This window comes from Hyla sarda, chromosome 7 (assembly GCF_029499605.1).
Source record: "Hyla sarda isolate aHylSar1 chromosome 7, aHylSar1.hap1, whole genome shotgun sequence".
NCBI classification, from domain to species: Eukaryota; Metazoa; Chordata; class Amphibia; order Anura; family Hylidae; genus Hyla; species Hyla sarda.
The window spans coordinates 122,694,236-122,708,242 of NC_079195.1; the positions used below are offsets into that span (position 1 = coordinate 122,694,236).

At 45.7% G+C, this 14,007-nt stretch overlaps 1 protein-coding gene across 3 annotated transcripts in view; it reads right to left on the reverse strand.

The window, feature by feature from the left end:
• The window catches only part of ZSWIM8 (zinc finger SWIM-type containing 8), a 279,884-nt gene that overhangs the window by 15,925 nt on the left and 249,952 nt on the right, over nt 1-14,007 (reverse strand). For all 3 annotated transcript variants that reach the window (XM_056530642.1, XM_056530641.1, XM_056530640.1), the window contains 2 exons: nt 1,617-1,840; nt 1,030-1,503 (listed from right to left, as the gene is read on the reverse strand). In XM_056530642.1, coding sequence (XP_056386617.1) covers nt 1,030-1,503; nt 1,617-1,840 — 698 coding nt within the window. The remainder of the gene's footprint in view (nt 1-1,029; nt 1,504-1,616; nt 1,841-14,007) is intronic.

Genomic DNA, 14,007 nt, shown 5'->3' on the forward strand with positions numbered 1-14,007 from the left:
GTATTGTGTTGGGTGGTCCCCCAGCAGTAGAGGCACATTTGATTAATCCAGGCCTGGGAATATATAACAGAGAGAGGGGTCTGCGGGACCCGCTGGTATAGCATGTGACCACTCGCAAAATACTTATTAATGCTCACTAATTCTTCAACAGGTCTTGCAGGACCCCAATCCCAATGAAGTCCTCTACTGCCTGGTCCTCTTTGCACTGTGAATGTCGCTTAATGTTTCCAACATATGTTTAGAGTGAGAAAGCACAAAATCAGTGCAGAACCATGGACAGTAACAGAAACCCTGTCAGTGTCCCCTAAAACCATAAAGATTCCACAGAACTCCGGTGGAGAAAAGCTAATATACAATTTAGAAGGAGTAAACATAGTAAGGGCCCTCAGTTCAGGGGTGTCCCTCAAGTAGATATTAATTTATTCTGTCACAAAACATAATCATTAAAAAAATATTGCCCCCAGCTGTTCTTTAGATTTTTTCCTAGAATGTCATCCTAATATGCCACTGCTGGTGGTCACACATGCTTAGTAGGTCAGCCGGACCATCTGGATCTTCTTATCCATGGGCAGCTATTGTGTAGGCCAGGCCGTAAGAACTAACCACTGTTAGACACATTAGGTCTACATTATTAAAGGGAATCAAAAGTATGGTGTGTCATAACAAGTATGTCACACACAAGCATATCCAGACACATAAGCTTTTTTTGCAACAAGCATTGTTTTCAAGTGAAAAGCTGCTGTTTTGTGTGATCAGATAAATGTAATATTTACTGATGGAATATCCCTTTAATCTCAAACACTTAAGTGTTTTGCTGGAGTATAATTTATCAATTTAAGGTAATAATCAAAAATTAACATGTTAACTATGACAAGAAAATTGAGTTTTCATCTGAGATCCACCTTAAAAGTAACACAACAACACCTCTTTTCATTACTTTAGCATTAAAGAGAAAGTCTTTGGCCTATAGGCCATTATGGATATGAGGTTTTTCCACAGAAGTGATTGTTTCCCACATTTCAATTTTACCTGTGTGTACAATGTTCCAGGAACTGGGAAGACTGTTGGCTGAGCGATTTGCTGGCGAGGGATTCCAATGTACTGTGGATTACACACTGTGGGTATGTGTGTTTGTAGAGTGGTGTACGGGTGTAGTCCTTGGCTGTGTGCGTGAGCCATTGCAGTATGCTGTTGGTAGATCGTTGACCCGACTGATATCACTGGTACCACAGTTGCAGCAGTCACCGCAGCTGCCACAGTCACAGTGGAGGTTTCTGGTATTATCCTGTTGTCTGTAAGTCCACGCACTGCCTCGGTCACGGAACGAACACCTCCTGTACTACAGCCAGTAGCGCCTTCTCTTTGCGCAGGAGTGCCACCCACCATTTGCTCATAAAGCCAATACCACTGATGAGCCACTTCAAACAAGACTTCTGGGTAAACACCTCCTCCTTTGGCTGCATCTTCCACTGCCATGCACGCTTTCTCTAGCATCAGGTTATCCTAGGAAGAAAAATAACACTGTAAAGTTAATTTGGACTGGCTACCACCTTCAAATGAAATTATTATTTGAAGTGACCTAAAATACCTTACAGCATTTGTAGACCTATACATACCTGCTCTTTGCACTGTACCAGAGCTCTCTGGATCTCATTGGGGTTCAGCGCATGTGCATGAGGGAGACAACTTAGAGCCAGTTCTGCAGCTGCTCGAACCATATTGGAATCTCTAGCTCTGGAAGCCCTGTCTGCCAAAGAGGCGACCTCTGGTGGAGTAAGATGGCCATCCCAGCACTCCACGAGAATATTTAGTGCTGCACTTCCAATCTCCATTGCTTGCCCTGGAATACAAAATTAACTTGATAAGTACAAACACAAATAGACACCACAAGTCATAATAATGCTCATGTGAAAAATAGGGTAAAGCTCCCAGAAGAGACTAACAGGATCCATTCAAAGGTGTGATATTATAAATAATGAGGTCTGAAGTAGCTCTGCCACAGCATATGATACAAAAAGAACCCCAAGCCGCTTACAGGTGTTTTCTTAAAGGTAATGTGTCATCAGAAAATGACACATTGTGTTCAAGTTTTTATGTTAAACATATTATTTAAGAATGTTTAGTGATATTTTTCATTTCACTATCTATATTGTAAAATCATCCTGAATTATTGCAGTTCTCCTTTTCATCACTAAGCGATAACCTAAGCTGAGACTTTATGTTTACTGTATGGTAACAAAGAGGCTGCTGGAAAGTGATCTGTACAGCATTACATTGAAATGTGACACTATTGAATAGAAAAAGCAATAGCTGCTCAGTCTCCCCCCCCCCCCCCCCCCATTAGAATGACCTTTTCAGGTCACTAAGGTCACACTGCATGCTTACTAAAGTGTCCCACAAAAAGAATACTGTCTGGAGATGTTCATTGTGTCTATGTCCATGGAGCTTGAGGTTAAGCATATGACTGAGTGCTGTTGAAAAAAACTCATGCAAGATTGTTGTCCCTACAGTAGTGTACTAAAGATAAATGAGAAAATATTTCAGCATCTGTCTTTAATCACTAATAACAAAAATCTCTTGGGGTGTGGCTTGCCACCGAAGAAGATGGCTGCTTAGTCCTTGTGCTCCCGCTCCTTGTGGCCTTAAAATTTGTTTAATCCAGCAGTTTCTCCCCTCCGGCTCCATGAGGAAGAGTGTCCGGCACAGACCCCTCATTCCCAGCCGGGAACATCACAAAGTACCTCTGCCAGCCCTCCTCATCAGCCCCAGGCTCCCCGTCAGACTCACCAGGCCCCCTCCGCTGCCTGCAGTCTCGCTCAGTGGAGCCTGCGGCGGTGCTCTCTGCCTCCTTCTCCAACCTACCGGATCTCTCTGCTGAGGTCCAGCAGACTCCTCTACAGCTGCAGTCCTTGCTGGCTGGGGCTCCGGACCATCTCCCAGGAGACCACGCTTCCACCCGGCAGCCTTCTGAAGAACCCTCCAGAACTGCAGCTTACAGATCCAGCGGTGCTACCTACACCTACGCCAGTCTCCTCCGTGGCCTGCAGGCCTCACGGGACCTACCTCCTACACTGAGTGGGCGGCCATCTTGGGCTGACCTTGTGAGGTGCTCCCCTTCTCCTGCTAGAAGTGCCCGCTCCTGTCATCCCTACACTCTGCTCAAATCCCCTACAGGCCCAATGAGATGGACGCTCTGCTGTACTGAGATCCTTTGCTGACCTGCTGGCTTTCTGTGATGTATTGGACTTGCCAATCCCCCAGCTCACGAACTGGGGGCTTGCTCCTCCACCTCCCCCTTTGCCTCCAGTGTGGCAGGAGGTCCGGGGAAAGCGCTGTAGGGCAGGCTGGGATCCAGTCCTCTCTGGGCCCTCATGGCACACGTTCTGATCCCCCTTGAGTGCCCCCTCCGGGACTTTTTCCATTAGTCCACTGATTTTCCCGGGACTTTGTGTTTATTGCTCTTCCTCGTTGTCTAATGCTACTTATTTGACTTGCTTTAGGTGGTAAATGATTATTTAACATATGTTTGCTATTATTGTTTTTTTTTCTCCTCTTGTCTGGCCTCTAGACGGGACGCTTCCTGGACCTGAGTTGTCTCTTCTGGAGCATTCTTCTACTTCCCCCTCTGAGGCCATGGCAACTGTTGGGTTGTTGGTCATATCATTGATTGCCTTGTTTTATACCAACTTTAAGGTCTCCTCTATGGCTCTAGAGCCATTGTTTTATTTACACTCATGTTTCCCCTTTGTGTTCTTCCTAGTGTTTGTGCTTCTTTGTCCTCTGATCCCTCCTTTCGTCTTTTTCTTCTGTTTGCATCCTTTATTTTCTTCTCTCCCTCTTAGGTCCAAATGGCTGCCGCAGTGGTTTCCCTGGCTTCCTCCCTCTCCCTTTTGATCTGAGTGAGTACCACGCACTTTCTCCCTTTTTACCACTCACATGGCTAACCTAAGTGTGTCTCCCTGAATGTATAAGGCCTTAACTCCCCACTCAAGCGGCGACTGCTGCAGAGGGAATTAGTTGCTCTGAAAGCGGACATAGTTTACCTCCAGGAGACACACTTTAACAAGTTGGGCACCAATTTCTGCACACCCTCTACTCTCTACCAGGTATTTCTTGCCTCTACAGATGGGAAGGTAGCAGGGGTGGCTATCTTAGTCTGTAGGTCTTGTCCTCTCAAGGTCTCTTCTTCCTACACTGATCTGATGGGGCAGTTTGTTATAGTTGAGGGCTCTTTGGGTGGTAGACAGTTGCTCCTTTGTAACCTGTATGCTCCTAATACCTCCCAGGTGCCTTTTTTGCGACGGGTCTTGGCTCGTCTGTACAAATATCCCCCCTTGGCGTGGCTTTTAGGGGGTGACTTTAGTTTTTTCCTTCTGTTGTTCCCATTCTACCACTGGTGCGCTACCTCCTCCTCCCCAGTTGCGCTTGTCTACGCTTTTCCGGTGATTGATATGTTCAGCTTCCCTGTATGACCTCTGGTGTATTAACCATCCTTCTGATCGCCCATTTACCTTCTACTCACATCCTCATAAACTCCACACCCATATTCATTATTTCTTTGGCAACCTCCCTATTGTCAGTATGCTTTCCTGTGCCTCTCTGGAACCTATCTCCTGGTCTGACAATAGCCCGGTTCTTCTTTTTCCCCTTTCTCCTCCTCTCCTTGCCGCTTTCACTGGCACCTCAATGATTCCCTGCTTAAATCTCCGCCTTCCCGGGACTCGATCAAGGCGAGCATACTCGAGTATTTTGCTAGTAATGAAGGCTCTGTGTCTTCTCCGGTGATATTATGGGAGGCTCATAAGGCGGTGGTCAGAGGTCATTGTATCACTGTGGGCTCTAGACTGAAGCATGACGCCATGGCTCGCTCCTGGGAACTCCGGTCTCCGATAACCCATCTTGAAGCTCTTCTTCAGACCTCTCCCCCTCTCTCTCGGTGCTGAGGCGTTTGGTTGCTGCTCGGTCCCTGTTAAGTGATTTAGCCCTCTATAAAGTTGAACGTCAATTACTTTACACTAAGCAACGTTTCTATGAAAAGAGCAATAAGGCTCACACTATGTTGGCAAGGCAACTACGGGACGGTGCGGCCACTCAGGCCCACTCTGCTCTGAGGGATTCCTCTGGCACCCTTCAGCATCATCTTGAAGCTATTTCTCACTTCTTTTTTTTTTAACTACTACTCTCAGCTTTACTCCCTTCCCACTCCCTTCGGGCCCAGGTGAGCGTACCGCGGAACTCTACTCCTTTCTCTCTTGCTGTAGTTTGCTGACACTTTCCGCAGCTGACAGAGAGACTTTGAATGCCCCCATAACCCTTGAGGAGCTTTCTGAAGCCCTTTGGCTTTATTCCATGCCAGCAAGGTGGTGATAACACAAGAAGGGTAATGGATCTCATAGATGTTGTCAATCGAAGGTTGGATCAATCGCTGATTCTGAGCTTGGACGCTGAAAAGGCCTTTGATAGGCTGGGTTGGCAGTTCTTGTTTGCCACTCTCCAAAAATTTGGCATGTCCAGTAATTTCCTCACTGCACTGCGGGGTCTCTACTCCTCTCCACTGCCTACCTTAAACTACCTTCACAGCTCTTCTCCTTACCTTTACCTTTATTTAATCTCTTGGGGACGCAGGGCGTATGCATATTCCCTGCATCCCCGATCCTTAAGGATTCAGCAGGCATCCCGTAACAACGTCGAGGGGGATCCAGAGGACCCCCCATATCGGCGATCACCGCAAATCGCTGGTCAATTCAGACCAGCGATTTGCATCCAATCCGGTTCATACGGGTCTCCGGTGACCCGGAAAATAAGGGGGATCGGGGCTGACAGCCCGGTCCCCCTGAAGGGATAGGAGTGAGGTGGCAGGGGTGCCACCCCTCCTATCCCTGCGATTGATCGTTCAGAAGCGACCGACCAATCGCAGAAGGGGGGCGGGGGTTAAAGTTCAGCTCCCCCGCTCTACCCAACCATGGGTGTCCGGGCAGAGCGGGGAAACAGTGAAGCTCATCTGATTCAGGCGACAGCGGCACAGAACTTCAGCGGTGATCTGGGTAAGTGGCCTGGTGGACCACAGTTTAGGTCTCTAAGCTGTGGCCCTTCAGATCTTGCAAAACTACAAGTCCCAGCATGCCCAGACAGCAAATGGCTGTGTGGGCATGCTGAGATATTAGTTTTGCAACATCTGGAGGGCCACAGTTTGGAGATCACTGCACAGTGATCTCCAAACTGTGGCCCTTCTGATGTGGCAAAACTATAACTCCAAGCATACCCACACAGCCATTTGCTGTTTGTGCATGCTGGGATTTGTAGATTTGCAACATCTGGAGGGCCACAGTTTGGAGATCACTGTGCAGTGGTCTCTAAACTGTGGCCCTCCAGATGTTGCATAACTACAACTACCAGCATGCATGGTCTGTCAGTGCATGCTGGGAGTTGTAGTTTTGCCACAGCTGGAGGCATAATGGTGAGGAAACACAGAGTTAGGTAACAGAACCCAACTCTGTGTTTCCCCACCAGTGTGCCTCCAGCTGTTTCAAAACTACAACTCCCAGCATTCACTGACAGATGTGCATGCTAGGAGTTTTAGTTTTGTAACAGCTGGAGGCACACTGGTTGGGAAGCACTAAGTTTGTCTGTTACCTAACCCTGTGTTTCCTCACCAGTGCGCTGTGGCAGAACTACAACTACACCTGCTGTGGCAGAACTACAACTCCCAGCATGCACGGTCTGTCAGTCCATGCTGAGAGTTGTAGTTTTGCAATAGCTGGAGAGGTTTGTGCACCATTTTTTTGAACAGTGGTCCATGAAAATTAAAAATGTTATTTTCCCTTTTGCACAGCCTCCTGTTCCAAAGATCTGTCAAAAGCCAGTGGGGTGTATATGCTCACTGCACCCCCTCACTGTAGTTTCTCAAATAGGGTCACATGTGGGGGGGTACACTGTTCAGACACCACGGAGCTTTGTAAACGCACATGGCCCCCGACTTCCATTACAAACAAATTCTCTCTCCAAAAGCCCTATGGCACTCCTTCTGTTCTGAGACCTGTAGTGTGCCAGCAGAGCACTTTATGTCCACATATGAGGTATTTCCTTACTCTGGAGAAATTGGGCTTCAAATTTTGGGGTCCATTTTATCCTATTACCTCATATGAAAATGAAAAATTTGGAGTAACACCATCATTTTAGTGTTAATCACATTTTTCATGTTCACGTCCAACTTCGATGCAAACCTGTCAAACATCTGTGAGGTGTTAAGGCTCACTATACCCCTTGTTACGTTCCTTAAGGGGTGTAGTTTCCCAAATAGTGTGTCGTTTTTTTTATTTTTTTATTTATTTATTTTTTCCGCTGTTCTGGCACCATGGGGGCTTCCTAAATGCGACATGCCCCCCAAAAACCATTTCAGCAAAATTCTCTCTCCAAAAGCCCAATGGCGCTCTTTCTGTTCCGAGACCTGTTGTGCGCCAGCAGAGCACTTCACATGCACAAATGGGGTATTTCCTTACTCGGGAGAAATTGGGCTTCACTTTTTGGGGTCCATTTTCTCCTATTACCCCATGTGAAAATGAAAAATTTGGAGTAACACCATCATTTTAGTGTTAAAAATCACATTTTACATTTTCATGTCCAACTTCAACACAAAACTGTCAAACACCTGTGAGGTGTTAAGGCTCACTGTACCCCTTGTTATGTTTCTTGAGGGGTGTAGTTTCCCAAATAGTGTGCCATGTGTTTTTGCTGTTCTGGCACCATGGGGCTTCCTAAATGCAACATGCACCCAAAAACCATTTCAGCAAAATGTGCCCTCCAAAATCCCACAGTTGCTCTTTCCCTCTTGAGCCATGTTGTGCGCCCGCAAAGCACTTTAAGTCAACATATGAGGTATTTCCTTACTTGAGAGAAATTGGGCTACAAATTTTGTGGTGCTTTTTATCCTTGTAAAAATGAAAAAAATTGGGCAACATGAACATGTTCGTGTAAAAAAAAATGGAGATTTAGATTTTTCTCCTCCACTTTTCTGCTGTTCCTGTGACAAACTTAACAAACTTTCTGAATGTCATTTTGAATACTTTGAGGGGTGCAGTTTCTATAATGGCGTCATTTGTGGGGTATTTTTCACATCAAACTTAAAGGACAAGTCTCACAGTAAACAATTGTTCAGCTTTTAGTGCAGAAGGTAAAGTTATACAGGTTTGTAAATCACTTCCATTACCAGTGCTGCTTAGAAACAAGCTTTATCTGCATTCTTCTGTCTGACAGGAAATTCAGCTGTTCCAGGTTTTCATGACTTTCGACCCCCTATTCAGGCTGTTATCAGCAGCATCCAGGGGCCGTGACGTGACAATTACCCAGAAAACCCCTGTGCTGCAGAGAGATCCCTGAGCTCGGCCTTAGCCCCTCCCATCTGATGAATATTCACACTGTCCTCCCTCTGTTCTGCAGTGATTGGCTGAGCAGCACTGCCTATATGCCGGCTGATTCAGATAATAGCAGAGTCAGCAAACAGGCTGATTCTCTCCCCTCTCCTTGCTAATGTTTATACACTGAGAACGGAGGAGAGGGGGGAGGGGAGGGAGCTGTCACACTGAGCACTGGGGAGAGAGGAGTGCAGGGCAGAGGAGGGGGGAGGTGATTGTGCCACTGTAAAGCTGTTTCATTGAGAGGAGGAGGGGGAGGGAGTGATTTTACAGTGTAAAACTGCAGCTTCCACTCCAGGGTCCCTCTCTCTGAGCACTGAGATTACATTTTGTTTCCTCGTGGCCACCCTGCTGTATAGGGCTATGATTGGAGCTCAGTGTTATGTGGGAGTGACTAACATAAGTTAGGGGAGGTAACAAGTTCTCTGCTCAGGCAGCTGAGAGCAGGAAATGTGAGCAGTGCATGCAGGGAAATGTAGTCTTTGAGATCACAGGCATAGCCACCATAACCAGGAAGTAACTGCAATTTATGAGCTGAATAGCTGGTGAATGGGGGGCGGAAAAAAAATCACAAACATGTCAGAGAGGTGGTAGGTGAATATACTATGGAATGGCTAGGTATTTTTTTTTTTCTTTGCTGCATGGGATATCATCTTTAACTTGTCCCTGAAAAATTCTGATTTTGAATTTTTCGTGAAACTTTTGAAAATTGTTGCTATACTTTGAAGCCCTCTAATGTCTTCAAAAAGTAAAAAAAACATGCCAACTTTATGATACCAACATAAAGTAGACATAATGCTTTTGTGAATCAGTATATAATTTATTTGGAATGTCCATTTTCCTTACAAGCAGAGTTTCAAAGTTCAAAAAATACTACATTTTCAAAATGTTCAAGAAATTTTGGGATTTTTCACCAGGAAATGATGCAAGTAACAATGAAAATTTACCACTATGTTAAAGCAGAATATGTCACGAAAAAACTCTCTCGGAATCAGAATAAAAGGTAAAAACATCCCGGAGTTATTAATGCCAGTGACAGTGGTCAGAATTGCAAAAAAGGGCTGAGTCCTTAAGGTGAAAATGGTCTGAGTCCCTAAGGGGTTAATGGTACTAGACAGGGGTGCTCGCTCTCCCCCTTGATCTTTGCTTTATGCATAAAACTAGGGATGTCCCGATACCGATACTGGTATCGGGGCCGATACTAGCCATTTACATCGTATCGGAGACTCGTTTAATGTCCCCGATACCATGTCCGATACCTGCTGCCGCTCTGCTGCCCCATTCTCCGGTCCTCCAGTCTGCTTCATAGTGATCCATGGAGGAGCATGTGACACACACGTCACTCAGCCTCCTCCCCCGTGCCCAGCGTAACGCTATGGAGGAAGCGGAGTGACATGTATGTCACATGCTCCTCCATAGGAAGCCATGATGTGGACCGGAGGACGGGGTAGCAGAGCGGTAGCACACAACAGAGGACAGCCGCAGGTTAGCTGTGTGCTGCTACTAATGTCTAAAGGGGGGGCCCTGCTGCTGCTGTCTAAAGGGGGGGCCCTGCTGCTGCTGTCTAAAGGGGGGCCCTGCTGCTGCTGTCTAAAGGGGGGGCCCTGCTGCTGCTGTCTAAAGGGGGGGGCCCTGCTGCTGCTGTCTAAAGGGGGGGCCCTGCTGCTGTTGTCTAAAGGGGGGGCCCTGCTGCTGCTGTCTAAAGGGGGGGCCCTGCTGCTGCTGTCTAAAGGGGGGGACCTGCTGCTGCTGTCTAAAGGGGGGGACCTGCTGCTGCTGTCTAAAGGGGGGGGCCCTGCTGCTGCTGTCTAAAGGGGGGGGCCCTGCTGCTGCTGTCTAAAGGGGGGGCCCTGCTGCTGCTGTCTAAAGGGGGGGCCCTGCTGCTGCTGTCTAAAGGGGGGCCCTGCTGCTGCTGTATAAAGGGGGGGGCCCTGCTGCTGTTTTCTAAAGGGGGGGCCCTGCTGCTGTTTTCTAAAGGGGGGGCCCTGCTGCTGCTGTCTAAAGGGGGGGCCCTGCTGCTGCTGTCTAAAGGGGGGGCCCTGCTGCTGCTGTCTAAAGGGGGGGGGGCCCTGCTGCTGTCTAAAGGGGGGGGCCCTGCTGCTGCTGTCTAAAGGGGGGGGGGCCCTGCTGCTGCTGTCTAAAGGGGGGGGGGGGCTGCTGCTGCTGTCTAAAGGGGGGGGGGGGCTGCTGCTGCTGTCTAAAGGGGGGCCCTTCTGCTGCTGCTGTCTAAAGGGGGGGCCCTGCTGCTGCTGTCTAAAGGGGGGCCCTGCTGCTGCTGTCTAAAGGGGGGCCCTGCTGCTGCTGTCTAAAGGGGGGGCCCTGCTGCTGCTGTCTAAAGGGGGGCCCTGATGCTGCTGTCTAAAGGGGGGCCCTGCTGCTGCTGTCTAACTTCAATTTATAGGTAGTGCAGGTGACCCGGTTTCTACCGTGGTCATCGTTCTGGCTGCCAATGCAAATTCCCTGTTCTGTCCAATGGAGAAATCTTGGCTCATACTACAGCAGCCGCCTCCATTGTACACAACAAGGAACCCACATATCATACGGTAAACAGCGCCAGAAACCGCGTCACCCTGCTGTCAGATTCCCTTTAAAATAAAAGTATTCGTTTTAAAAATTAAAGTATCGGTACTCGTACTCCGTCTTAAAAAAATGGTATCGGGACATCCCTACATAGAACCTCTTGCGGCAATGATCCGGGGGATCCGGACACCTCAGGCGTAGCTTTACATGGTAGGGATTTTAAGATTTGCCTTTTCGCTGATGATGTCTTGCTCACCCTTACCAATCCTTTATTATCTCTGCCTTCTCTGTACAAACTCCTCCATGCTTATGCCAAGTTTCTGGCTATATGGTTAATCTCTCTTAGTCTGAAGCTATGCCTCTTAATCTCTCTCCTCCCTTGACTTCTCTTCTCCAGGCTAATTATCCTTTAGGTGGTCCTCCTCTGCTATTAAATATTTGGGTGTGTCCCTTTCTCCCCGCTACTCCTCTTTATACTCCGTTAATTTCCCTGCTCTTTTTCGGGAATTTCGCGCCTTAATGGAAAAATGCAGATCTCAGTATTTTTTCTTTTTTCGGTCGTAATGTGGTGGTGAAAATGACCATCCTCTCTAAATTGCTCAACTTTTTTGAGACGCTGCCGGTACGGGTCCCCCTAGCTGTGCTACGCTCTTTTCAGTCGGCTATTTTCCAGTTTATATGGATGCTAAGCACCACTGTCTCCCTATGTCGGTTATGCTTGCTAGTAAGTTTATGGGGGGATTGGGTGTCCCTGATGTAGTCAAACACTACTGGGCTCCCCATTTACACCAGCATAGTCTACTTATTATGCTTACAGTAAATGGATGGAATTGGAGAAATTGTGACTGGCCCCAATTCACCCTAATTCTCTCCTATGGGCTTTTCCCTTCCCTTCCCCAGGGTGCCCCCTTTTAGGTCCAATGTCGTTCTCCCGCTATGTATGGACTTACTGCTCTAGACAGTTTAGACTTCTTTCCTCTTTCTCTCCTTCATAGTCTTTCCCGTACCATCCTGGTACAGGACTGTCCTCGGGTATGGTCAGGGAATATTGCTGGGCCGATGTGGTTGATCCCCTTACTCCCTCTCTACTGCTTTTTGATTGATTGGTGGCTTGTAGGGAACTTCCTTCCTCCATTGCATTATGTGTATAATAGTAAAAAAAATTGTGTGAAAAAAAGTGGAAACAATAAAAAAAAGTGAAAAAAATTGAATTTCTTTTTTTTTGTAAATGTGAAAAAGAAAAAAAAAAAATTATATATGCGTATAATACACCCCCAAAAATATCAACATGTCCTGCAAAAAAAAAAAAAAGAGTCCTCACACAATTGCGTCAGTGAAAAAATAAAAAAGTTACAGCTCACAGAATGCGGCGACTTACAAACATGATTTAAAAAAAAATATATAAATATAATTTTTATGCCATAAATGAACTAAAATACTTTAAAAAAAAGTATAGAAATTTGGTATCGCCATAATTGTATCAACCTGCAGTGTAACGTTAACATGTCATTTATACCGCATGACGAACATAAAAAATTTTAATAAAAAAACACAGAATCTATTTTTTTCATGTATACCACCTCATAAATAATAAAATAAAAAACCATCAGTGTCACATGTACTCCAGAATGGTACCAATGAAAGCGTCAACCCAAAAATATGTTTGCACCCCAAGGCCCCTGTCATTTTATATGATGCCAACAAAATATCCTAAACAAAAAGGATGCCTCAGAATACACACCGCAATCCTTCATGTGTGAGGCCTGTGTGAGAGACATGTAGCGCATAAAGGCCACATATGGAATATTTCTAAGTACGGTATGTCAGAATTGGGGGAATAAATCTTGAGTTTCATTTCTTTGCCAACACCTACTGTGTTACAGAAAAAAAATGGATTAAAATTAAAAATTAAAAATTTGAATTCTTCCTCCACTTTGCTTTTATTTCTGTTAAATGCCTAAAGGGTTAATAAACTTCTTTAATTTCATTCTGACTACTTTAAGGGGTGCAGTTTATAAAATGGGTGATTTATGGGGGTAACATACAGGCCCCACTTCAGAGGTGAACTGGTCCCTGAAAAATCAGATTTTGCAATTTTCTTGAAAATCTAAAAAATTGCTGCAAAATTTATGAACCCTCTAACATTCTAAAAAAGTTAAAGAATGTTCATCAAATAATGGGAACATAAAGTATCATAATGTAGATGTGATTTTTTTTTTTTTTTTTACAACAACCGCTAATCAATCAAAATCTACCATTAATACAAAGTACAATGTGTCACGAAAAAACAATCTCAGAATCACTTTCATAAGTAAAAGCGTTCCAAAGTTATTACTAATTAAGTGGACACATGTCAGATTTTGAACATTTGCCTTGGTCATTAAAGGGGTATTCCAGGATTTTTTTTTATTTGACTATGCTACAGGGGCTGTAATGTTAGTGTACAGGGTGGGCCATTTATATGGATACACCTTAATAAAATGGGAATGGTTGGTGATATTAACTTCCTGTTTGTGGCACATTAGTATATGTGAGGGGGGAAACTTTTCAAGATGGGTGGTGACCATGGCGGCCATTTTGAAGTCAGCCATTTTAAATCCAACTTTTGTTTTTTCAATAGGAAGAGGGTCACGTGACACATCAAACTTATTGGGAATTTCACAAGAAAAAAAATGATGTGCTTGGTTTTAACGTAACTTTATTCCTTCATGAGTTATTTACAAGTTTCTGACCACTTATAAAATGTGTTCAATGTGCTGCCCATTGTGTTGGATTTTCAATGCAACCCTCTTCTCCCACTCTTCACACACTGATAGCAACACCGCAGGAGAAATGCTAGCACAGGCTTCCAGTATCCGTAGTCTCGGGTGCTGCAGAATGGGCAAAACAAAAATTGGAACAGGACCCTCAGTTTACGCAGAAGATTTTGTTCAGTGATGAGGCAAACTTTTATGTGAATGGTGACGTTAACAAACAAAACCACAGCTATTGGTCTGACACTAACCCACATTGGATAAATCCCTCCAAGAATGTTGGAACACAAAAATTGATGGTATGGTGTGGTATATGGGGTACA